Source organism: Hippocampus guttulatus, chromosome 5, assembly GCF_054856545.1.
Source record: "Hippocampus guttulatus isolate MCC_2025c chromosome 5, RoL_Hgut_1.0, whole genome shotgun sequence".
In the NCBI taxonomy this organism is placed as follows: domain Eukaryota; kingdom Metazoa; phylum Chordata; class Actinopteri; order Syngnathiformes; family Syngnathidae; genus Hippocampus; species Hippocampus guttulatus.
Window position 1 is genome coordinate 14,374,590 of NC_141265.1, and position 26,209 is coordinate 14,400,798.

Consider the following 26,209-nt stretch of genomic DNA (forward strand, 5'->3'; position numbering starts at 1 on the left):
CTGAGAATATTTACTGTTCGGGGACTAAAATCAGAGGGTTCTGACTATGTGATATAGTAGTAGGCGTCTACTATATACTTTACATGGCATTTTTGTTTTCAAGTGCATTATGACATACTTCAAATGTAAATAAGGCTTGGGAAAATGCTGAACTTCGAAGTACAACGTCAGGTTTCATCGCTGTCGAGGCTCATAGGAAGGTCATCATACACCAAAGACCCCTTTGACCACTATCTAAAAGTGTCCAAAACCTTGTCATGTCTAATGGTGATTCTCCAATATGGCTCTTGTATTACCTATTATAAGTATAATCTATAAAATTCGATTTGAGAACTTTTCTTTTTTTATTTATTTCCATTGTATATTCTTTTATTCACGCATCTCATCGCAACAGTCAAGACACAGATTCATCTTCTGTTAGATCTGTTTTTATTTTACAAAGTGGTCTTATTTCATGGAAAATAAAAAGATCCCGATCTTAAAGGGGCTTTCTCCAAACTTGAGCTGCCACTGTGGCTTCACATGAACCCTACAGCAGTTTACAATCAGCAGACGCACACAACAGTGGCAGTTTCAAATGAGGATCTGGCCCCCTGGGTGGTCAACAGGGTGAAAATGTTGATTTGCCCACGTGTGTTTCCGTGGATCTCTGCTGTCAGGTCTGAGGGTGGGCGGCACTTGTTAAATCAGTGGGTTTTTGAGCGCTCAAACAGCTCCTTGAGTTGTTGCTTAGTGGTGGCTTCTTTCTGCTGCATGAGCTCAGCGTGGCCTTTGGTAACACCCCAGCTGTCCGGGCTGGACATGGAGGAACACAGTGGACGACCAGAGGCCGGCTTCAGCTTCTCCCAGTAATCACGACGAGCTCTATGGCACACAAACATATAGAAATGCCATCGATTCCATACAAGAGACTTTTCATGGATTTTTAGGGCCCTGCCATGACTCCGTTTTTTTGTATTATTTGGGGATGTAATTCCCATTTTGGCCACTAAGTGGGAGCACACGACTGTTTAACACTGTATAAATATGACAAAAGAAGAGAATCAGGTGAGGAAGTCAGCCACGTTTTTGTTGAAGAGATGAGAAATATAAAATGAAACATCTCAGTCGTTTCCTATCCTATTCCTGCCAACTGCTGTCAGGCTATTGAATAGACGCACCTGAAAACCTGGACTCACCCCCACTCACCCATTTTAAATAGCACCTTATGCGGCATGTATGCATTCGCATATATGGTTATATCTTAGATTTCATATTTCATTATGTACTGTGTACGGTTCATTTCAAAATGTATATTTGTGCATGCAAATACTTTGTTTTTCTACTTTTATCTTATCTTATCGACAACGCACTTCACCACCATATGAACACAATACCTTCAGTGAAACATGGTGATAGCAGCCTATGCGCCCTCTATGCAAATGTAACCCAGTGGTATACCTCTACAAGTGTGTTATTATGGATTACCTGGCTCTGACCCAGGGTTTGGTGTGCATCTCCAGACCGGCACCCCACATTCCGTGTTTCTCCGATCCAGGGGGCGTGATTCCCCTCTCCGCCGCGAGCTCCTCTGCAACAGCCCTGATGTGGTACGGCTCAAATCCGCAGCAGCCACCGATGAAGCGGATGCCGGCTTTGTAGGCCTCCCTGGCATACTCGTGCATGTCCCAGCGAGTCAGAATCCTCGGCTCCAGACCTAGATAAGGACATGATGAATTGCAAAGTGCCAATAGGTGTGTGACTTTTTTGTTGTTGTTGTTGCTGTTTTTCATGTTTTTGTGGGAATGCTACACAATTTGTCTACACCGAGGCTGTTGTGGTTCAAATTTGACCCATTCAAGGAAAATGTTGGTAATGGTGTCAATCGTGAAACTCTGATGTTGTACATGCTATAACGGTGCCTTTTTTAAATGGGGCATTAGTAACAGTGTCCAAGAATGAGAATTGACTATCCAGGGAACTGTCTTTATTTTCATGACACTTGCAGAGATTCCCTAACAAACATGTACTTGTTGGGGTATAAATTCTGAGAGGTCTATTAAAAAATGCTGCTGCTTAACTGGAACATGTAAGAGGGAGCACACAACTCCTATTTTGTCCTACCATCCAGTGGCTGATTCTTCAGTTACAATCTACAATACAATACTTTTTAATTTATCTCTCCAGCTCTACACTTTATTTCAGAGTTAAAAGTGTAATACCTCGTGTGTGTGTGTGTGTGTGTGTGATTACCAAAAGGGAATTCTGGCAGGTCGATGAATCCCTGACAGTTGCAGTCGGGTGTATGAAAAGCAAGAGGCTGCACCATGTAGTGAGCCTTCAGGCCGGCCTTCTCCACAGCCGCCTTCATCATCTTGACAGCCTTCACACAGGTCAGTGGGTCGAAGTGACAGTTGACACCCACTATCTGGGCACCTATGCAAGAAGACGACACACTGGTGTTAGCTCACAAAATTCACGAGAAAGTAACCTGTTGTTGCGAAAAAAGAGCTATTACTGCGATTTATATATGAAAATGTTTGATCTTGTAGCCTACAACCAGGAAGTAGCCTGCTAATTCAGAACAGAACCGGCATACACAAATATGGAGCCCAATTGTGATTGTTTATTTTATAGTTACCGGTACTTTTTTTTTTGTTGAGTTTTCTCTTTTTAGCATTTGAGTCACAACAAAAGTAGGAAGGAGTACAAGGGCTGGAACCGATTAATGGAATTTTCCTTTTATTTGGGGAATGATGATTTGAGATATGAGTGTTTTGCGTTACGAAGGTGGATGCGGAACAAATTGAACTCCCAAGTCAAAGCGCCACTGTAGCAAATACAGAGTCAGTTGTGTTTGTGTGCAAAGTAAAAATTCACCAACCAGCTTTGACGAGCCTGACAGCACACTCTCCAGGTGAGACACCGTGCATGTCGCCTTCTGGCCCGATGCACAGAGAGGCGGCCACAGGCTTTCCTGTCTGCTTCAGCACCTCCACCGCCCACACAGCCTCCTCAACGTGTTCAAAATACTGCGGAAGGGGAAAACCTCAATGTGTGACAATGGAAAATTGACAATGCAGGTGCAGAACTGAGGAGTCGCTTCTACCTCGGCAATCAGGAAGTCCACATTCTTTTTGATGAAAACGTCCAGTTGCTTCTTAAAGGTGGCCTTCACGTCAGCTTCACTCTTGCAGCTCAGGTAAGATGGCGTCTGAGACACGCCTCCCGCCACCAAGGCGTCGCCCTCGTTGGCCACCTCGCGGGCCAAATCGCAGGCTGCCTCATTGATTTGGGCGCCCTGTGCAATGAAACCGACTACCTTAATGATGCCATGCTAAAATGCGGCTAAGTTGAGCTGCTCCTGATGCACGTATAGGAGTAAAAAGTACTACACTGATTCTATTGAACGTACGGTGTAGCTTTGCTTGTGGCCCCTGTTCTCCAGCTTGTCATCACTGGCGTAGAAGGTGAAGGTCTGCATGACATTGGCCCCTGCCCTCAAGAACTCCCTGTGCAACTGGCGCACTGGAATAGCAAACACAATTACATCACATATACGGTTGTTATAGTCAACGAAAGCTAACGAAATAACGAAAACCAAAAATGAAAATACATTTAAAAAAAGAGTGCTTTCAAAAACATTCATGTATTTAAATCAAAATTAAGTATTTTCCAAACTATTAAAACAAAGAAAAATGAAGAAACCCGCTCTGAAAACTGATTAAAACGAAATGAATTCCAAAAAAAGTCAAACCGAAATAGAAGATAAGAAGATAAGATAAGAAAACCTTTATTAGTCTCGCAATGGAGAAATTCCCGATCCTAACTGTACCGTATTTTCCTCACTACAAGGCGCTTCCGAGTCTCAGGCGCACCTTCACTGAACGGCCTATTTTGAAACTGTTTTCATATATGCGGGGCACCGCATTATAAGGCGCATAGAAACTACAAATGTGGCTGTCGTTGCGTTATGCATCCACTAGATGGTGCTACGCTAAAGTAATACAATACATCCATCCATCCATCCATTTTCCGAACCGCTTGATCCTCACTAGGGTCGCGGGTAATACAATACAATACAGCTTTATTTATATAGAGCTTTCACAACCGCTGCAGCTGTAAACAAAGTGCTTGAGCGAAGAAATCTGAATATTGACCCATACATAAGGCGCACCGGATTATAAGGCGCACTGTCAGCTTGAGAAAATGGAATGCTTTTAGGTGCGCCTTATAGTCTGGAAAATACGGTAACGAAAAGTCCAAAACTATCACATGACCCCGATAAACACCAATGAAGACCATTAAAAAAAAGAGAAGCAGAGAAAGAGACATCTAATGCCGGAGTGCCCAAATCCCAAATCACTTGTGATCCAAAGCAACAAATAAATAGATACATAAATAAATAAAAAAGTCAGTTAATGCCTGATCGTCACCTGCTTCAGGGTGCTCAGCGGCAGCCTCAGGGGTCCACGGACCCGCCTTCACATAGCCTCTCTTTTCCAGGGCGAACACAAAGCCGCCATCGCCGATCACCACTTCCCCAGCGTTGAGACGCTCCAAGATTCCCTGAGAGAAGGAAACAAAGCATGAGATGTGAATTTACGAATGCTAATAAACACACGGATAAAACCGATTTTCCGATTTAAACATACACCCGCCCGGGTTAGTGGAATCGAAGTTGAGCCACAAAGGTAAAGGTTTTGCTTTGCACGTTTTTCCTTCCAGCAGCATTTAACCGCAAAAGGGATGCTTGGAATTGTTACTGATGCATTCATGTGCATTGTGGAGGCTTGAATCAACAAAAGCAACTTTAGACTGTAACTGCCATGCAAAACCAGTATGCAAAACACTGCAACTAATTCGGCTCTCTCTGTCATGTTTATTCAGTTACTTATTTTTTAATCACATAAGAAATTGTCATAATCAAATCCACGATGCCTAAAATGCAATGTGTCACATCGACAACATGCAAACTGTTAGTAATTTGGGATAAAAAAAAAGTGAGAGTAAGACCTTTCGTTTTTGTGGATCGTTTCGCCTTTCCGAAATGTCAGCGCGTCTGTTGTTAATAGTAGATCTTTGACGTATTTCTATTCTCTCAGACAAGATGTTTCAGTTGGTTCAGAATATAAACGTTGTGAGTGTACTCCAAACGCTTGAGCCTTGGAAGGCTTTTCGTTTTACCAAAGCTCTCACTCACTCCCGGATTTTCCCTTTTTTGCATTTTGTTGCCTGGAAAGGACAAGAGAACTTCATAAAAGCAAGACAAGTTTTGTTTACTGGTACGCTGGCTGTCTTGGTACACATAGTCACATGGACAGCACACAATACCATCCAACATTTCCATCCATCTATCCAATTTCTGATCTGCTTATCCTCACAAGGGTCGTGGGGCGTGCTGGAGCCTATCCCAGCCGTCTTCGTGCAGTAGGCGGGGGACACCCTGAACTGGTTGCCAGCCAATCGCAGGGCACACAGAGACAAAACAACCATTCGCGCTCATACTCACACATAGGGACAATTTAGAGTGTTCAACTAGCCTGCCATGCATGTTCTTGGAATATGGGAGGAAACCGGAGTACCCGGTGAAAACCCACACAGGCACGTGGTGAACACGCAAACTCCGCACAGGAAGGCCGGAGCCGCAATTGAACCCTATACCTCTGCACTGTGAGGTCGATGTGCTACCCAGTGGGCCACTGGGCCGTCCCATCAATTATTTATGACCTCCAATTCATTGCACAGTTTAAAGGATTCAAACTTTGGGCATGTTTTCTGTATTTAAGCGCTTTCAGGAACTAGTGAGATGCCCATTCCGAATACTCTCTGTGCAATTCCAATTTCATAGTTGCTATTGCCTACCTTTGCTGGTGCCATTTTCCCAGAGCTGCGTGGACCCCTGATTGCTCAGACTTTGTCACAGGTTGAAGCAGACATTAAAAAGGGTCAGAGCACTTGTTGAAATCCATTGCGACTAGGGGAGGGGTTGAAGCCAGAGACGCCCTGATTGGCAAAGCACTAGTTACACAACAACTGCCCCCTCTCACCTTTTGAGATGAATGAGTATGTTGTCAGTGCACATTTACTAGTTCGTTCCGGATGAATTACACTTCTGGTTTGTATGTGTGTCTCGGTTTGCGTGAGTGTTGCTGACTAGACACACTGATAAGATACACATGCCTGTACGCAACAATCATGCCTATTTAAAACAACAACAACAACAACAACAACAACACTTTCCAAGTGATGAGGGTATTCAGTGCTAATAGGTGATATGTAGAACTTTAAACCCAGGGGAATCATTAAACCCAGAGTTTTTGTATTGACTTTTATATGTTATGTAATGTTGTCGTGCGGGATGAGTTGATCTCGATCATGATCAAAAGTTCCTTTTTCAGTGGAAAACCTTATCTAAGGTTCAACAGAAAGCTGCACAACAACCAATCTCACGGCAAAATCAGTTTATGTACCTGTATATGTCTGTGGTACAAAAGTTATTTAGATTTCGATTCGGTGAAGTTTTCGTAACTCAGGTTTTCAGTCTGATCGCTTGATTTGTGTAATCTGGCTAAATTCTGGATCCCAATCCAGAAATATTTTGTCAGTCAAAATGGTTACAGAAATAAGCTCCACAATATATAATTGAAATCTGTTCATAACCATATTGAATGACTGTTTTTTTTTTCATAATAAGCTGCATCTTGATTTTTTCACTCTTGCGAGTCAAACCCAGAAAGTATTCATAACACATGGGTATGAATTATTTTGGTCTTGACTGTATGTTACGGTCTGAATCCAGATTTCAATGAATTTGTAAAATACATCTTCCCTTGAAATTTTGGAGTTAGCCATGCATTTAGATTTTCCACGCTCTAATTGAACGTTCTTCATCATGATCCAAAATTAATCAGTCAAAATCTCATATACAGAAGTTATTTATTTATTTGTCATTCTGAAGAGGCTTGACTTTAAAAAAAAAACAACAACTTTAGAGCTGCAGGTTTAAATGTGATCCAGATTAACATTCCCTGTCCAGATCATGATCATGATTAAAAGTTAATCAGTTTGGCCCTTGGGTCATACAGGACCTCCCGCCCACCATGCCTCCTGCAAAAAAAATAGTCTGTATCATGTTCAAAAGTAAATCAAGTTATCATATCGAAGCTATACTCCAGATTCAATCAGAATCACTTCATTTTTGCATGCGTGACAAAAGATCGTGATTCCACACTCTTGGGCCGTCACAAAGTTCCCCCACATCGCCGATTACCACTTCACCACAACCGCATGCGTTCTAAATGGACTTTGCATGGTCTTCATGCATGTTAGGCTCACTGAAGACTGCAGATTGTACTTTGGCGTAAACGGGAGTGTGAACAAATATGTCGATGGAGTGAAGAATTCATGTTTATGAGTGCTTTTATGAAAAACGCTGAGGCAGTGGGTCCAAAGGTGCAATGATAAAAAGTCACTTTTACGCCGAGAGCTGTTGCAGCAGTGCAGTCAGGGCCCTACTCGCTGACAGCAAAAGATCAGTAAACAAACTGACCGCACTTTTAAGGACAGGTACACTGACGCAGTCGACCAAGACACAAAAACTGGAACACAATTCCATACAGTAATTTAAAACTGTTGACACCCACGAGGAGATTCTTTCAATTAACTCATGACAGCATCAATTTTGTTCTTTAAACATGAGCTGCAATGACATTTCCAGTGTTTCATGTGTTTTCCTGCTATAGTTGCAAAGGTCTGTCAATATTTTGTAGTTAGGCCATAGGTCCTTGGCCGACTGAAATGACAGCAAAGGCCTGCAAATTGACATGCGCTATGACAATTGCCATCATATGTTGGCGTGATGCTAACCAGCCTCCTCAAAAATAACCATATGTTTTAAAAAGTTAGCTGAAGTCAGACTCGGCGACACTTTAACACTGCTGCTGTAGATCATTATTTATTTTTTGCTTAACTCAGACGACCTTCTGGTCCTTAAATGCATGTGTATACACACGCACGCACACACGCACACAAACAAACACTAGATATGGTTTATTGACCTTCAGCAGAGAGCTGTCAGTTCTGGGTCGATCCAGTTTTAGGGAGATTAGCAGCGCACCTCCTCCATGGAGTCGATCCACAAGGTCGAAGTGCAGAAAAAACACGCCTCCAATCTACACTTTACTGGAGGGTTTTGTCATAAATATATCACATAAATGATCTGTTTGAACGACTGTATCTCAAAGCACCTTGAAATTTTGAGAAATGACTAAAATCGATACAAGCTGGTACACTGGCGTTTTTATCAAGAAAAAAATATTTTGACACACAACAAAAATCAGTAAGTCAACAGAATGAATATCTATATATGTACCTCATTTTTACCAGAATCAAGTCATATTTCTTGTCACCTTTGTCTGGCCACCAGTTGCTAGGCAGAGTTTATAGGGTTCGACCATAACTGCCCTGTGTGTCAGACAGACACGCAATTTTAATTACTGGAGTACATTGGATTGATTATTTTTTAAAAAACAAAAAAACGGTCATACCCGCAAATTTGCTTGAGGTATTTTATGTTCCGTATGACTTTTAATACATGACATTACCTTACAGTGAACTCACCTCTGTTTACTTCGCAACAAGCAGCAGTTTGGCAGATGTTGATTTCCAGTGTATTCTTTATCCTCCGTGCAAAACGACTGCAATTACAGCAGTTCACTGAGTTACTTAAAGTAGTTGTGAAACTCTTCTTTGTATGTGTCTCTGTGTATTACAGCAGTATTTTCAATTAAATTAGGGTAACCGTCCATCTATTGTTTATACCACTGAATAATATAATATTGGGGAGCTGGCATTTTCCCCTGATGATGGCGAACGACACTCTGGACTACACAGATGCACAATCAGAGATGCAAGGTGCTCTTCAATTGCCTACGTCACGTACATGGCCAACAACATCATCCGCAAGGGGGGATCTTGCAGTTCACCTGCCAATGTCTTGCAAGGACCCCAGCGAGTCTTTCTATTTCCGCAATGTCAAGCACAGTGTGCTCGAGCGTACTGCACTCTGACCGCCCCGATTTTAATGCAAATGAGGGATGCCGCCAGGATTGGCCGGTAAAAGGCTAGACCCCTCCCACAACGCCGCACAAGGACACAAACGTCCCTTTACCCTATTCTACCTTTGTAAAGTCTAGCAAAATAACACGAGAAAAAAAACTACACCCATGTGCACAGTTGGACTGCGCTGGGAATGACGACAGGGCCCTCCGTCTTCAGTAATTTTTTCACCTTTTTTGAAATAAAAGAGCAAAAGACAAACATATGGCCAATATGGTAAGATGGCCACTTTTTGCTCATGCTTGTGATTCTGTGTGCAGGCCTCATCGTAGTTCTGTGTGGCTAGCAATACAATTTAGTGGCTTTAGTTCGACTGACTCTGCACAAAGGGAGCTCCTTTGAAGTAGTGTGAACGTGTGTCCGTTTTCTGGCACATAGAGCAGCGTCCCAGCATATTTGCATAGCATGTATGGGTCACAGCGGCACTGATCTCATTCTCAAGGGGGTTAATGGCCACTCTGTTTGAACAATAGCTTCACATGGGGCTCCAAAGTTCTACTGCGGCCCGATATTGCATCACATGGACTGACCTCGAGCAACGTCAATATTTCCGTGTCCGTGTATGGCTCCAACCGAGGCTTTCCCTCCAAATGTTCATTTTTATTCTATTTGACCTCATAAACGTCATACAAAGGGATTGCTCTGGCCTATCATTATAAATGTGTGAGACTTTTACTAAGAAAAATAGAGAATGGTTGTTGTTCTTTTACTGTTGATTTTGCTCTCTTAAAATGACATTTAGTCCTGTGATTATAAAGATCTAGCTTGTAAGAAGGACAGCTTTTTTGTATTATGAAAACTTTATGAATGGCAAATAATAACTTTATCCCCGAGTTATTCTGACTTAATTCTCGTAAAATGACAACTTTATTCCCAAACTTGAACATTTTTCAGCGAGATTTGTTCATATAATCCTAAAGTATGTTGGATTTTATTGTTATACTATGATGAATGTTACTCATGGTCGTCTAATTTCATTAATCCAATTGGGTTCAGGTTGTGTTTAAAAAAACCCCTGAAAATATAGCATTTCTGGCAGGTAGCGTTGATGTGTAAACAAGAGTTAGACTGTGTGGAAACACATCTGACAAGCTGATAATGTGTGGTTAACCTTTTACTCCCCACTGATAAAATTCAGCCTTCTGACTTGTCACATGCTCTCTTGCTAAAAGACATGCACTAGTCCTGCAAAAACAAACAAACCCCCCAAAAAAATCCTCTATGTGTATCACAGCGGGTCTTAATTATTTTTTATGATGTTCTATTGGATTTGAAAGTGTTGCTTCACTCTGTCTGCCACTATTTAACCACCACACCCTCATTTGGTCCACTCACAGCTGATGTTGCACAACGAACTGCCCATACTTGGGGGAATTTGTTGCCCACGCTGGGACAAACTGCATAAGAGGCATTCCATTTTTTGAATTAGCGCCCTCTGTGGACAAGTAAGCGTATTATTTTACAACATTCGTATCGCTATTGTTTTCAAAAATACCATCAAACAAATAAACCGCGGCTATTGTAAAACTATATTCGGCATAATGTGTAACACGGTGATCGTAAACCACTGTGCTGCGAGAGATCAGAAGGTGTGCCGCGGGAAATTGTCCGGTTGAACTTACTTTGTCCCCAATTTATTAATTTACTACAAATCAGGATTACTGTTGATCTATCTATGCCAACGACCTGTTGTACCCGTGTGTTCATCTATTGCCATATTAAATATCCAATGACGATCCTTGATTAAAGCCAACCTGTGCAGTCACACATAATGGACATACCATTAATCACCTCTGGCAGTAATTTCCCAACAATTGAGTATGCCACTCACACTTGATAATAAGCCTGTATATAAGTGTCATACATAGGGTTACCGCCTTTCATTTCTAGAAATAAAGGACACTTCTCACGGCGTCACGGCAAAACCTCGAGATTCGAGGGGTTGCGTGCCTGTCCCTATACAGTAACTTAGTTTTAGACTTTTAGTTAAGAATGCACGAATGTTGCATTGCGTGTGCGGTCAGTAAAGTTATTGACAATGGCAGCAGTTTAACACAGGAACAAATTCCTTTTTATTTTTGGTGTTTCACCCAGGATGAATTTTATATTTTATATTTCGAAATCCAAACGAACTGGGCGGGGACCAATTGACACCAGTTTAGATGTACGTATATGAGCCACAGGAGGGCGCTCTAGAACATCTTTGTAGAGGCGCTATCTTCCTCAACACGATTGATAAACATTTAAAAACCTATTGATTTGTCACCGAATCGTATGACGTAGCTACAGATGCAGTATACAAATGAGATATGGGGAAATAGTTGCTATATTGGGAAAATGAAATCCTCAACAAAGTACAGTCGTCAGGGTTTTTTTTCAAATTAGGTGTTGCAGATTTAATCTAATTTTCTAGAGCCCAAGTATTTTCCCCCGAACGTTAAAAAATTCAAATTTTTAAAAAAGTGAGCGAAATTGAGATAGAATGGCCCATAACGGTTATCATAAATGTTTATCTGCAGCCCTGTCAAGTCCCAACAGCTGTTCTCAACAAACAGCTCTCTATAGTCAACTCAACGTTACACTCAAAATGTATTCCCATAAAATCGTCAGTCCCGCCCCCCCTCGTCTAATTTCAATTTTATTTCCGTAAAATGGCAACATTAGTCATGTGAAATCGCAATTTTAACTCTTCAAACTTCAATGCACCCAGAGCTTCTGAAAGGGGGAACAATGGCTTGATTTGTCAAGATTTCGATTTCGATTTTTGATAAAGATCAGCATAGGGCCAATTGTCTGATGTCTCTGTAAAACGATGCTGGACTATTAACCTGTGGTGTGGGCTGTGTTATAAGTGTTTGTCTTTGTCTCGTAGCAACCACCGGGAATCTCTTCCCAGCACAAGTCATGAAGTGACCCGCATGTCCGCCTCGTATTTATCTTGGCACGCCGAGCGGCGTAACACAACAGATACAAGTTGCCCTTCGTGCCGGATGAGTCACGCCATTGATGCTGCAATTTCACCCTCGCATTCGCAAATAATATGTTGACATTAATGGAAGCCGCCACTTACATAAATAAAAGCTCTGTAAGCAAGTGGGAGAAATATGCATGTGTGGTCCAACTTTGTGCTTAGTGTCCGATGACCATATACAGTAATAACATGTCGACTGTGTTTGTGTGGAATACAGTTGAACGATATATTGATCGGGTCTCATAATGTACTGTTTCCCAAACTTTATTGAGCAACTCAGGGGTGTACACACTTTTGTTGCCAGCGGTGGCTGTGTTGATTTATTTTTGCGGGACTGTAATCATACACTATTACACAACACACTATTATCTGACTACACCCTGAACTGGTCGCCAGTCAGTCTCAGGGCACGTACAGAGACGAATAACCATTCACACCCACATCCTCATCGTCACTGAGTGGGAACTGATCCCACGTTGGCCACACACAATCCAGGCGATTGTATCACGACACCATTAGCAACTCCATGAAATTATGTGAGCAAGTAAATCTTTTTTTACTTGGCTATTTATGAAACTGTCGGCGAGCAGCACGGCGACCTTCTCAGGCATGACTTCGCAAACAGGTTAAATTAGCCAGTGGTGGCTACCTGCAAGGTAAGCAGAGCTGCTTTGGGTTTTGTTGGATACACAGATTAATCTTACCTTAAGGTAAGTACCACTTACTTGCTCGATGAAGTAGTCGACGCGGTGCGAGGGGGATTTGGGTTTTGGTAATATGTTTATGTGCCACATACACACAGTATTAGACTAAATGTCACTTATGTGACCTTTGAGACTTTCGGATTGAAAAAAAAAGATTTTCTATTGAATGTCATTTTGTATGCATGCTTCCATTTATTTCATTCTATCTCTCTCTCCCTTCCTTTTTGTTTGTAAAATTTCCAACTTTCTCAAGCAACACTACAGTAATGTAATTTATGTACATATAATTCAAGCCCCAGTGCAGAAACACATTTTTATCTCTGAGCACCGTGCACCACAAATGGCATCAAGGCGCAGCAGAACTTCCTCCCTGTGTCTTCTCACCATCAAAGTTGTGTTTCCCACCGCCCCCCCCCCCGCCCTCACACACACACACACACGCTCACACACAACTTAACACAGTGTTCAAATCATGCAAAAAACACAAGTGATGAAGAAAGAGTAACCCTATAAGATGACCAAACGACACAAAGGGATCCACACGCAGTCAATGCCAGGTAGCGTGTGACTTTTCAAACAGCCCCAAAAAGAGTGGAGGAGAGCTGGTGTTTATTTCTTGGGGTGAGAAGGGGGGGGGTGTTTTTATTTTGCATGTGGCTTGTGGTGATGAAGTGGAACATACATATGCAGAAGCTGAAGTTGAAAGTATGTTTTTTTTTCTGCATTCGATCAGTAAGTGTGTGATGACATACAAAACCCACATAAGTGTATATTTTAACCCCCCCCCCCTTTCTGGGAGAAAATAGTAAAAGTGAAGTGTCTTATTTTGAGCATTCACAGAATACCATACTGTACTAACCTTATAAAGCATTTTCAAATGTAGTGTCACTGCTTTCCCATTGCCACTTGGAAAAGGGATGTGAAAGAATTGTCCTCAACATTTGGAATGCAGAATATATTGGCACAAATGCGCAACATTCTATTTTCCCTTTGTGGATTGAAATGTGGTTAAATTACATCTTATTTGCATATTTCATTTTATGGTGTTTTGTTTTTTTTACTATTGACACTGTGGTAGAACAGTGGTTGGCACATCCGCAACACAGTCAGGAAATCCGACTTTGTATCACAGTTGGATCATTTTTGTGGACTCCGCCTTTACCACACATTCCAAAAAAACATGCATGTTGGCTTGACTGAAGACTCTAAACCGCACATGTCAAACTCTGGTCCTCGAGGATTGCTATCCTGCATGTTTCAGATGATACAAATTCTCATTTCATCAGCAAGCTCCGAAGGAGTTTGGCACCTGTACAAAACTGTCCATTGGTGTGGATGTGAATTTCAATCCTTCTTTGTATATATTGTATGTGCCTTGCGATTGGCTGTCAACCAGTCCAGCGCGTGATGAACCTTTACTTATTATTCATTCATTCATTCATCTTCCGAACCACTTGATCCTCACTAGGGTCGCGGGGGGTGCTGGAGCCTATCCCAGCTGACTCTGGGCAGTAGGCGGGGGACACCCTGAATCGGTTGCCAGCCAATCGCAGGGCACACAGAGACGAACAACCATCCACGCTCACACTCAAACCTAGGGACAATTTAGAGTGTTCAATCAGCCTGCCACGCATGTTTTTTGGAATGTGGGAGGAAACCGGAGCACCCGAAGAAAACCCATGCAGGCCCGGGGAGAACATGCAAACTCCACACAGGGAGGCCGGAGCTGGAATCGAACCCGGTACCTCTGCACTGTGAAGCCAACGTGCTAACCACTGGACTACCGGGCCGCCCTACTTATTATTATATATTTTTTAAATAATTCCATTTATTTTAAGAATTAATCAAGAACATTTTGATTATTGTAACTTTTGTCATTGATTGTTTTGATGCCATCTGTTCCTTTTTTTAAATTATATCTAAAGTATCGTCAATGCGGCACGATGGTGTGTTGGAATTGGCATCCCCATGCCTGCGCGGGCTTTCTCCCGTTAATCCGGTTTCTTCCCACATTCCAAAAACATACATGCCAGGTTAATGGGGCACTCTAAATTGTCCCTAGGTGTGACTGTGTGTGCGAATGGTTGTTTGTGTTTGTGTGCCCTGCGATTGGTTTGCAACCGGTTCAGGGTGTACCCTGCCTACTTCCCAAAGACATCTGGGATAGGCTCCAGCACGCCCGTGACCCTTGTTAGGATAAAGCTGATCAGAAAATGGATGGATGCATGAAATTTACAAACGGTATTCAAACATGCAGTGACTGTGACGTATCCAGGAAGTGAGAGACACAAATTGAAAGTAGGCCACAAAAAAAAAGAAAAAAAAGGAGCCAGAGAATGCGGAAAACTAACATCATTCATCATCATGGTGTTCATGATTATTGCCTTTTTTTCCAGTTTTTACTTTTTCATCATTATCATCGTTTTTGACTTGAGTAAGAGGTGACGTCATCACATGAGGTGGAGGAGGGGGCGGAGGCGCTTCCAGAAGAAGAAACGGAACTTCAGTGAATGAAGCTCGACTTCCACCAGGAGACTCAGAAGGTTTTCCCCAAGATAAATGAACAACATTTGTCCTTTTTCTTTCTTCTTTTTTTTGTTTTTGCAAGCCTCGTGTGGAGAAGGTCCCTTGGCGGCAGTTTCTCGTCTGCTTTTTGCCTTCATTTCGATAGGTATGGAAGCATGTTTCTGTCTGTGCACAGTGGCGTTTGTTTAGAAGACGAAGAGTAACTAACGACTATAGGAGAACTCAAAGGTGTGGCGACCTTTGTGTTGAGATATGAAAATCCCTCATCGGACTGCGCTGTAACATAGCCTATTGTATCCAAAAAGGAACCTTTAACTCAGCATGCAGAGGTGAAAAAAGTATCTGCTAACATGCAAGGTACCAAGGTACTGTAGAAGTACAGAAATATTTGGGAAAAGAAAACAAACAATCAAACAAACAAAAAAGTCAGTTACTGATTTGAACCAGTAAATTCTTTGATTTTCAGAGCACTTAAAAACAAAACAAAACAAAAAAACAACCACACCTGACAACAATTGCTGATGTACCTTAAAATAATCTAACATTAAACATAAATAAAACATACATTTTAAAACAATAACACGTAACACAATTTATAAAAGAAACAAGAAAACTATCTCAGAGTCTACCGGTGAAGTGAAAGCCAAGGGATAAAAATGGGTTTTAAGTTTCACCAATGTCCAGTAAGGAGGGGCGGGGGGGGGGGGGGGGGCTTGTCTGATATGCACAGGGAGGTCCTCCCAGCCGGCAAAAGGAAAATAAAATGTACAGACTCAGAATTGTACTCAAGTGTGAAAGTAAAACTTTTTTTACTGTCAGTTATATACAATAATACCCACTTCATCTAATTGCACAATGAATTATAACTGACTAACTAGCTTTGGCTCAGGCTTTTATGCTTTCAAACATGTCCCTGTAGTTTTGCTACCTGGAAGTGTTTTTTTTTTTTTTGTCACAACCGTTCCCATTTTTTTCTGCCTTATAAGACCCTTATAGTAAATATTCATCATGAATGAAATTCTCAACCACAGTTGACTTGACTTCTCTATTTACATCTTTTTACGTGTTGTCCTTCCCAAAAGCTGAAAAAAATAAAGTAAAGAAGGGCTCGAAAGTACGGATATCTGTTTTCAAACAATATGACCAGGGAGTGCTGCTTCACAACCACAAAGATGTCAGTATGTACTGGAAATAACGGGCTATTCCCTCAAAAATGTGCAGTAATTTGACGTTACTGTCAATATTAGCCTAACGTGCTATCCGAGCAGTTCTTCACCGCAACTAGATAGTCCAGGAAAAACAGGAGCATTTCTTAAAAGTCTGAAAAGTGCTCAATTCTATTCCCCCTATCTGAAATCTTTCCAGAATCCAAGATGCCAATTTTTCATTTCATAATGACACGTCACATTCTTTTACAACAAGAAAAAGCAAAAGCCATGTTCATCATTTGATTCTCCGTTAACACCTGTCAAATTCTCCCCCTGAAAATGTTGGTTAAATTCCAAGTTGGACGGCCTCAAGTGCTTGTGAATCGCGGAGGTTACATTTCTGGATAGCATTAACTGGAAGTGAAGGTTTGCGTGTTGGCCTTCAAAGCTCCTTGAGCCCATTTTGATTTGATTTTCCTTCACACATGTGTGCATGGCAAGCAGCTACAGGTGGCCTTCTTCTCCTCTTCCACCACAGCTCCACATCCTTGAGGGGCAGGGAGCGTCCCTCCGCCACGCCGCCTTTCTGAGCCACCCACGCTGGTGTGCATGTTGCAGAGGGAAGTGCTACTACATCCCAAAACTAAACAAAACCAGGAAAGCGATCTTGTTTGTGCTTGCTAAGTTCAAGGGCAAGCTTCTATTTCAAAATGACTACACTAGGAAATCCCCCTCCCCTCTCAGAAGTTTAAGTTTTATGTTCGGTATTTATAATGTTAGTAGTTAGTTCTGGAAGTGTGTGAATCAAAAGTATTTTCTATTTTTTTTCAGACGGATCGGGCCGGGTCATTCCTGCCTTTGTGTTCGTGAAATGTGAGGGTCACTGAGTGGGCTTTTGTGTGACAAAGTGTGAGGGTGGCGGGTGGGGTAGGGGGGCACTGCCAAGTTGCCGCTGGCATTGAGGGGGCCGGCCCGCCGCACCCGGTGAAAGGTTAAAGGTTGAAGCGGCTCGTCTTTGAGGATGAAGGAGAGCATTCTGGGCCGTTCTGGGCCCCCCAGTGGTGTGTCTAAGACGGGGGCGTGGCGGTGTCGGCGTTCCTCTGAGCGGCCTTTGTTGGGCTGAGTGGCAACCAGATCAGGAGCCTCGCTTTAATTCACCCACAGGCATGTGCATGCTAATGAGACGTGGGAATGAAATGGCTTTACAAGTAGACGCTGTTCCCCAGTCATTCCCAATGATTCTGATCAAAAAGGTGTTCCACGTGAAAATGGTCACAGAATTATTATTATTTACTGAGTCAATTGAGACGACATCATTATTTCACTTTGTTTGGTGGTGGTGCATCGGCTCAACAAAGTTTGGGTGTCCCTACCGTACCCAAGCAGCGCCTTAAAGCCAAATTGCAGCGATGAACCTGCCCTTTTTTCAGACTATCTTCAAAATGACGGTCAAATTTGTGACGTCAAGCTGCACCAAAGCGAAAAAGCTTTGCAATGCCTCAGTAACCATTTGTCTAGCACCCTGCTTGCAATTGGTCCCTTTTTTTTTTGGTTCCCTATTTGGGAGCTCGTCATTGTCGGCGCCATGGAATTTGCCCAGCATGGCCAACTCCCTGTTCATTTTTGAGCCTGTGCCTGCCCCTCCTGCAAACTGTTGTCATTAGCTATTTTTTTCTTACTCTCCAGTTTAAGTTATTTAATTCATCCGAAGATTCAAACGTTGAATATCAGAAGAGACTTTACTTTCCCGTGCTTGTTTTTTTTTTTTTTTTTTTTTTGTTTCATTTCGTAAAGATGATCTGTGATGACTCTTCCTTCTTGAGTTCTCACTGCAGGGCATGGGTGTCCTTTTTCTCCCAATGTTCCAGCTTGCCTGCTGCGCTGCCATGCCAAAACACGTCGTCTCAGTCGGGCCCGAAGAATGTAGTCTTTGCTCTTGCAACCAACAGGAAACTGATTCACAAACAGAACTTACATTGTAACTGTGCTGAACTCGATTGATCCAGCTGGGCTCTCTCATGTGACAAAAGATAAGGGAAGGTCTGCAAACTTTGTGAGAACGCCTGCCACTGATGAGATGAGCGTGGATGCTGCTCCGGTCGCAGTTTTATCAGAACAGGACGTGTCTTCACGAAAAACGCACCAAATACTGTTCTTGATGGAAGTAATGTTTTTGAAGAGGTCATGTTATGAAAACAGTTTTTTACTTGCTTGTATGCTGATAGTTTGGTCTTTGGTGCGCCTGCCCACTCTTTAAGTGTGAAATACAATTGGGGATGGGGGTATAACGGTTAAATTAGCCAGTAGCAGCATTGTGCATGCAGCATTCACTCGGTCAGGATACAGAGGTGTTAACATCTCCTGCTCTGCTGAGAGTCTAAAAGTCTCTGGAGGTTTCTAACGATACCACAAAACGGTAGATTTATTGCTCTTTAAACATTGCTAGAAGGGTTGGAAAAGTCGCTAAATATGGCAACAGTTTTCATGTGACAGAACTGAAAATGGTGCTGTTTTGACCGAAGAATGCTGGAGACCTTTTATTAAGACGTGGAAACTCTTTTTTTTTTTTTTAAGTTGTGGAAAAGAAAGACATGGCCTATGTGTCCTTTAGATGGTGGGCTGCAGGATTTGGAAGGTTCATAACTTTATACCGCCAAGCGATAGCAATCTTTCAAGCCGGCCACAGTAGGCATCGATACAAGTTGGTGCAATGGCAGGTGGAAATTTAGCTAAAAAAGAGAGAAAATGGCAAAAATGCGTGATCCATTTACACTTAAAAAAAGAGGATAACAAAGTACAATCTGTTTACCGCAAAGTAGAACTACCACAACAGCACATCTATAGGAGTTCCAATACAAGGCATCGATGTTAGCTAAATTAATGTAGCCTAGCAGCCCTCGTTGTATTGTATTGTCACGTCTCCGCGAATGGTCACGAATAGACACAACGACCGGTTCACTTTCAATCGCTTTATTGAACCAATGGTGACACGAGAAACACAACAAAGTACATTGACAGATAAATTGCAACGGCCACAACTGAAACTTAAAGGCTTTTGACGCGCAGGTGGTTAGCTAGTTCGCTGTTAGCCGCTAACCTAAGCTCCATGCAGCCAACTGTACATTCATATTCCTTGACTTGTAGGCTACTGATTATTGATGCAAGTAAGAATCTTTTTTTGTTTTGTTTTTTCTCCTTTACCGTAGCGTAGCACTCAATATGCTACGGTCAGTCTGACCTCATAGCTGGCTGCGGCTATGGTGGAGTTGGATGTGTAGTGTCTGTTTAACAAATGTTTTCTGAAAGTGAATTGCCCGTTGGATTTGTGAAACAAACCACGTGGTGCTTCAAATTACACTTTAACAAAAAAGAAAAAAAAACTGAGGAAACCAGTCCTGCTGTCTTGTTTGAGTAGCTGTGTGTCGGTGATGTAAGATTGGTGACGCGCCCTCTAGTGTGGTTTTGGTTTGAGGCTGTTCAGCCGAGATGGAGAACGGGCAGTGGCGCAGTGACCAGCTTTAGTTTGGGCTCGCCTCTTTTCTAAAAATGGGGAAATGGATTGTGTATTTGACAGTTCCTAAAATCTAAAACGATTGGCGCACCGATGATTTTGGAGGAAAACCTTTTTTTTTTTTTTTTAAACATACCACAGAGTACAGGACAATAGCCTAGGATAATCCTTTAGAACACTGGTTCTCAAACCTTTTACATAGTATTACCTGAAAGCAAACACAACTGTACTTAATTAATGAATCAGTTAAAATGTGTCGTGCATGAAAGTTAAATACATTCTCAAAGTTTGAATTTAATAGTAAATACACCTGAACTGTATTTAGGCATACCACACTTTTAGAATCACTGCTTGAGAAACATCTGACCAATCGGGCCATTGCTGACTTTGCTCAGAAGAGAAAGAAAATCTTAACATTTGCCCTGATTATCACAATGTGTGTATCCCGCTTTTCACAAATTCTACTCCGATTGGCCACTTTATTAGACACACCTGCACAATCTAACAAGAGCTACTGTGTGTAAAAAAAAAGTCTGCCTTCTACGTTAAAATAACAACGCTCAGTTTTGATTGGCCCAGGCACGTTAATCGAACAATGATAGTTTGCAATGGCGTTGAACCAGGTTGCCTCACAGCTGTTTCTAATCCACTGCACCATTTTCAGTCTACAATATTCCTCACTGTGATTCCACCACTGCAAATGGCTATAATAGACATTATGTTACATAAGTAAAAGCAACAAAAAAGTGTGAGAGCGATTTGCAGTGATTAGTGATACGGCTCCGTTTGTGACTAAGCGAGTGTAAAAGTCATCGAGTGCTGATCCTGAAAGGAACTCTAGAAAACACGATGATGCAGTGGTACCTTCAGATCCAAGTTTTATTTCATTCCATCACCATGTGTCTCAAATCGTCGTTCCCCATTCAAATGAATGGAAATGTTGTTAATCTGTTCAAGCCTCTGAATAGCACCCCTCAAAAACACTGTCATTCCTCAGTAATCTGCAGTAATATTATTAATATTTCGTGGAGGGTAAAGAATTTATTCCTATGACTATGCTATATTACGTCTAAGTGTTTTCTCCACTGTATTTCTTCAAATATCCGTTGCGTCAAGGATTATAACGGTGCTGCACCAATGCCGTGCGTTTGCCTGTCCATGCCATTTTGCAACCCCCCCCCAAACACAAGTTTTGTCATTTTTATCTCAAGGCAACACTGCAATAATTGTTCAGAACTGTTAATTCCTTGATGGAGGGCACATTGTTTTCAACTTTGCACAGACTGACTGGAAAATGTGATGTTGTTGTTGTAAAGGCCACCAGAGCAGCTTTGTTTCTCAACGCAATGTTCATGTTGGCCCGCTGACTGCTGCCTGCCGTGAGGGCGTTGGGAGATCTCGCTTGCGCGCGTATAAGCATTCGAGTTGCGGCTTGTGTCACTGTGGGAGTGCGAGAATGAGCAGGTCCACGTTACACGTCCCACATCCATCTCCAAAGGTATCAAGTGTTTTTATCGGCCGAAGTCAGCATCACGCTGGAGTCGGGGAAAGATGTTAAGAGTTAGCACACTCAGCAAAAATACACTAATACAAGACGACTCTAGAGATGTGAAGGAATGATGATAGGAATCTCTGAAAACCAAACGGAGGCTGCTTTGATCTGAGGCTTTTGCATCTGACATGCATCACGTCAGCAAAACATCTCCATGTCGACTTAAGTTTCATATAAAATCCAAGAGCACAATCATTAAGTGAGAATGAATGAAAGACACTATTGATGACTTCTAGCACACAGCTTTTTAAGTTGAAGCCTTTGCATTATAAATGCCAGCATTATTGTCAAGTCGAAAAGTCCCTTTTAGGTTCGCTGCATGATCCGGTTACTCAAGGGGGCCTGCTAACTGCCACTTTAAGGTGTGTTTAAGCTCCATCCAGCTGTCTAAAGGGGCAAAACTGCTCATTTGTGGTCATGGCAAGTCTTTATACCGTGAACAGTGTGATATTTATAATCACCTCAGAACCAGGAGTGGCGTCATCTACTAGGGTGGCTTGAACAAAAGGCACTGAAAACAAACGTAAACAGATATGCTTTGCCATGCATATCGACACTGTAGCCAGTGTGTTTATGTTGGCGGTAATCTGCATGTACGCAATACTGTTTAGACGGGATGCACCGGCCCGTCTGCCGGGCCTTTGTGGTGTCATCAAGTTTAGCGTTTGTGTGATTGCTAATGTGTTAAACCATGCACGCGACAAGACAAAAGTCTACCAAGGCTTGTGAGGACCAGAATAAAAGATGGCCCGGCGCAAACATATGCACAAGCTGACAACCTTCGCTTCGGGGATAATTACAATGCAAAATGTGCAAAATAACAAAAACTAAACTATTGTTTATTTGTGCTCCTCAGACGTTGTCGTGCGTGTTGTAGCAGACCTCAGATAAACGTCTGAGAAAAAGATTCTTCATATTGTGGCTTTGAAATGTCAGCTATGCTTTACCTTGAAGTGGACTCTGATAATATCAGACAACTGCAAAACATGAACAGCGGCATCCCAAGGTGTCCCAAGGTTTAATTTCAAGGTACAGTGTGTAGGATGTAGTGCTATCTCGTGGTCAAGTAAAAGAATGCAATGAGCCAAGCGCAAAGCGCGTGGATTTTGAAGCACGGGGACTACGGTGCCTCGGAGAGACGACTTTTCGCAAACCTACAATGTCGTCTAAGAAAACCTTTATTAGTCTCGCAATGGAGAAATTCCCGATTCACAGCAGCAAAGTTATGAAAGGAAGAAGTAGAACAACAAAATATAGGAGCTGCTGGAAAGGCAGCCACTCTCGCGGCGCCATTTTGAAGTCAAAATAACACAACACAACACATAGGACACAGACAGTCGTGCAATCTTCACCACCCAAGCGACTTCTAGTACTCCCTTCAAGTGACTAAGGAAGTGCATGGCAAATGTTAACGTGCTGTCGTCGTCATTTTGAGGAACTACATACACTAAGTTCGTCTCCTTCGAGTATCCGTAGCAGAAAGATCGCGACAAAACATGGCAGCCTCCTGTTGGGGTGTCGCGCCCTGTGTAATATAATTAGCGATTACTCCACCTACAATTCATTAAAATATATTGATGTGCTAGAACATGTATGCATATTATTAAAAATAAGAGTGGGTCTTTGATAGAATAATAAAACTCAACAAATATTTACACGTTTCCTTCAGCCCCCAACCAACCCTAATTCTTTAATTTACACAGGAATCAGTAAATCATAAATCAGATGACGACAATCATGCAAATCATACCTAACCATGTGACGTGCATTTTATCAAACATCTGTATCAATAAATAATGGTACTGTATTAACATATACACCCAAATAGCAGCCTTTGAGATTAGAAAAATGCATTCTCATGCCCTGCTATGTTGATTTGCATTTGGTTCAATGTTCTAAGTAAAACATTCAATGAGTTTTGTTTTTTTCAAGATAAGATCATGAAATGCTGCCGCTCGAAACTCCCCTGATTGTAAATCAAATCCTCCTGAAAAGAATAATGGAGCTACAGTTGATGTCATGTGTCGACTTGCCAATTATGATTGACGTCACGCTTTGTGGAATGCCGGCGGGGGCCCGTAACCTTCCAAACCCCGCCTATCAATGATGTCAAGTCATAGAAAGTGTGTGACTAATACGGCGGCAGGAGGGAGCCGGTTTGTCCGTTAACGTGATTCATCAAGTCGGGGGACATCTGGAAGTGCTGCTCGCAGCTGGCCCAGTGAGCAGAGTTGGTGGGAATGGCGAGCTCTATTCTGAGTCTTTCATGAAAATGTCGCCGGTTTCAAACACGAGAGAAGACTGATGAATCACCGCGGTCCGGGAATGCACATGTTTACATCTGTGACTCCCACTTGGCTTAACCTCTCGTGCTCTTTTTGTGCGTCTGTAGGTGTGAGTTCCTGAATGCGCCATGGAGGAGGGAAGCTGCTTGGGTTCGTTATAAACTAGTCGGGAGCATCAGAAGTGGATCTCTGCTCTGACGACTAAAGAAATACAGTCCAAACTGGGGAAAGTATTTTCTCATCTGCTACCCTTTTGGATCCCAACAACTTTCCAAGTGGACTGTAAAGGAGCTTGAAAAGTTTGATTCCAAGAGTGCAGCCATGTGCCATGTGATTGTAACATGCCGCTCCATGCTCTGGACGCTGCTCAGTATCGTTGTGGCCTTCGCCGAGCTCATCGCCTTCATGAGCCCCGATTGGCTGCTGGGATTCCCTCGCTCCGATTCCGGCGTGAACCCCGGTGAATACCGGCCCTCTCTGGGCCTCTACAGCCGCTGCCTCCGCCTCGCCACCCGGGGAGGCGGGGTGAGCTGCGGGCCCTACGCCGGCACCTTCTCCGAGGTGGCTAGCGGCTTCTGGCAGGCGGCCATGTTGTTTCTGGCCGCGGGGATATTGGTGCTCCTAGTGGTGGCCTGCATCTCGATCTTCAGCATGTGCTTCCAGAGCATCCTGAGGAAAAGCATCTTCAACATCTGCGGTCTGATGCAGGCCGTTGCAGGTAGGCTGCTATCCATACAACAATCTCAAATCTTCACTTGGCTCTGTGAATGTTTCGTAAAATGACTGCGGGCCTTGTCGCGCCCCTCAAAATTAACCCGTCAGCAGCTGATCTGGGATCTGTTGCGTCCATACTTGACTCCCCTCCCCCTGTCTGTTCTCTGTCCAGGCCTCTTGCTTATGGTGGGCCTCATGCTCTACCCTGCTGGCTGGGGTTCCGAGAAGGTGATGGGCTACTGCGGGGTCGAGGCCTCCCCCTTCAGGCCGGCCTTGTGCTCCCTCGGCTGGGCCTTTTACGCGGCCATCGGGGGAACCCTGGCGACCTTCCTGTGCTCCGTTTTGTCTGCGCAGGCCGAGATCGCCACCTCCAGCGACAAGGTGCAAGAGGAGATCGAAGAGGGCAAGAGTCTCATCTGCGTGCTGTGACACCACGGAGTCATCCTGAGCATGGACTTGTTGAGATGGGAAGCTGGAGGTGTTGTATTTCTTTATTTTTATTTCTTCAACACTTGCTTTGCGACCTTAATAATCCCTGGTTAAATTGAGACAAAGACTTTGGGGCATTTGCTGGCAAAGTGCACACCGCTGAATGAGACTGAGTTCATCTGCACACTCTAACAAAACCAAACCAAGAAACCTAAACCTGTACATACCACTGTTCATGCAATTTTTTTTAACACCCCCCATTACCTTCCCCCCAAGTATATAATGACTTTTAGCTCACAAAACTCTGAAATTCAGGCAGTCTATTGAACAATCAGGTAAAAACGTATTTCGAGTGATGATGCGCCACCTGGTGGCAAACATGGTGAATTAGAGCCTCCACAGAAACGTCATAGTCTAAATGTTTCAAGATTTTAATTCAAGTCTTTTTCAGATTTCTTCCATCAACACACTAAATGTGAACACGAATCTATACTGTGAAGTGTGTGTGCGTCTAATGTTAAATTTTGGGTGACTCTCAAACCAGTATTAGCTGAACAAGATGATTGTGGTAGTATTTACAGTGACATTTAACAGCAGATCGCATTCTTATCTTCGGAAAGGGTTCTTGTATTGAATTTCAATTGGATCACACTTTGCAAGTGTACCTAATTTGGTGGCCGGCGAGTAAACGGCAATAAATAAACACCGTACAGTAGGTTTCCACTAGAATAGATTACGACGTCATTGTACAAGTAATTCTCTTTCAAACTAATTAAGAGAAGTCACGTTCATGTTTGTAGTTATATTGTAGAAGTTCCATGTTTTTTATATTTTTTTGCTCATAGCGTTAATATTGCATGCTGCGTTGCAGTCGCAAGAGAGCAGTTTGGCTCCTCCACCTAAATGTGACTCCTCTCCATACAAGTGTGCCATGACGCATTTGATTGCTCTTATTCAACACATAAGGCAAAGGCATGCAATTAGGATTTTGAGAAAGTGAGCGGAGGAGTGGGACACTTTTGTTTGTTACATTAACAAGAATCTTTTGGTGAATGAATGAATTGCTTATGTTAGTATGGAGAAATACAGTATGTATGAATAAATTGCTTGTTAACATAAGTGCATTATTGATGGAAGCTTGAAACATCGAGAATAAAGATTAACAAAAAAAAAATTGTATGGCAAAAAGTGTGCTCGTGTGCGCATTTTGTCGCCTACAACAGTATAACGGGGAACCAGCACATCACATTTTTATAAATATATATTTTTT

At 42.6% G+C, this 26,209-nt stretch overlaps 2 protein-coding genes across 3 annotated transcripts; one reads left to right on the forward strand and one right to left on the reverse strand.

The window, feature by feature from the left end:
• Positions 1 to 412: 412 nt before the first annotated feature.
• Positions 413 to 6,012, reverse strand: LOC147205195 (betaine--homocysteine S-methyltransferase 1). Its single transcript, XM_086111323.1, has 8 exons — positions 5,845 to 6,012; positions 4,416 to 4,548; positions 3,395 to 3,507; positions 3,089 to 3,280; positions 2,864 to 3,011; positions 2,233 to 2,415; positions 1,468 to 1,696; positions 413 to 864 (listed from the first exon to the last, which is right to left on the reverse strand). Exons 1-8 carry the CDS (start codon positions 5,857 to 5,859, stop codon positions 687 to 689), a joined length of 1,191 nt encoding a protein of 396 aa, XP_085967449.1. The 5' UTR covers positions 5,860 to 6,012; the 3' UTR covers positions 413 to 686.
• An 8,958-nt stretch (positions 6,013 to 14,970) lies between these two features.
• Positions 14,971 to 26,116, forward strand: LOC147205196 (LHFPL tetraspan subfamily member 2a protein-like). Of its 2 annotated transcripts, XM_086111333.1 has the most exons (4): positions 14,971 to 15,445; positions 22,368 to 22,540; positions 23,904 to 24,514; positions 24,683 to 26,116. In XM_086111333.1, exons 3-4 carry the CDS (start codon positions 24,118 to 24,120, stop codon positions 24,937 to 24,939), a joined length of 654 nt encoding a protein of 217 aa, XP_085967459.1. In that variant the 5' UTR covers positions 14,971 to 15,445; positions 22,368 to 22,540; positions 23,904 to 24,117; the 3' UTR covers positions 24,940 to 26,116. The 2 variants fall into 2 exon arrangements, with proteins under 2 accessions (XP_085967459.1, XP_085967458.1); XM_086111332.1 differs by lacking the exon at positions 22,368 to 22,540.
• The last annotated feature ends 93 nt before the right edge of the window (positions 26,117 to 26,209 follow it).

Excerpts from the sequence above, each read along its gene's own strand:
- LOC147205195 (XM_086111323.1), bottom strand. Across the intron at positions 3,508-4,415 it reads CGCTGAGCACCCTGAAGCAG|TGCGCCAGTTGCACAGGGAG; the intron begins GTGACGATCAGG and ends TTGCTATTCCAG. Across the intron at positions 2,416-2,863 it reads TGTCAGGCTCGTCAAAGCTG|GTGCCCAGATAGTGGGTGTC; the intron begins GTTGGTGAATTT and ends CTTCTTGCATAG.
- LOC147205196 (XM_086111333.1), top strand. The coding sequence starts at position 24,118 with ATGTGCCATGTGATTGTAACATGCCGCTCCATGCTCTGGACGCTGCTC. Across the intron at positions 24,515-24,682 it reads TCTGATGCAGGCCGTTGCAG|GCCTCTTGCTTATGGTGGGC; the intron begins GTAGGCTGCTAT and ends TTCTCTGTCCAG.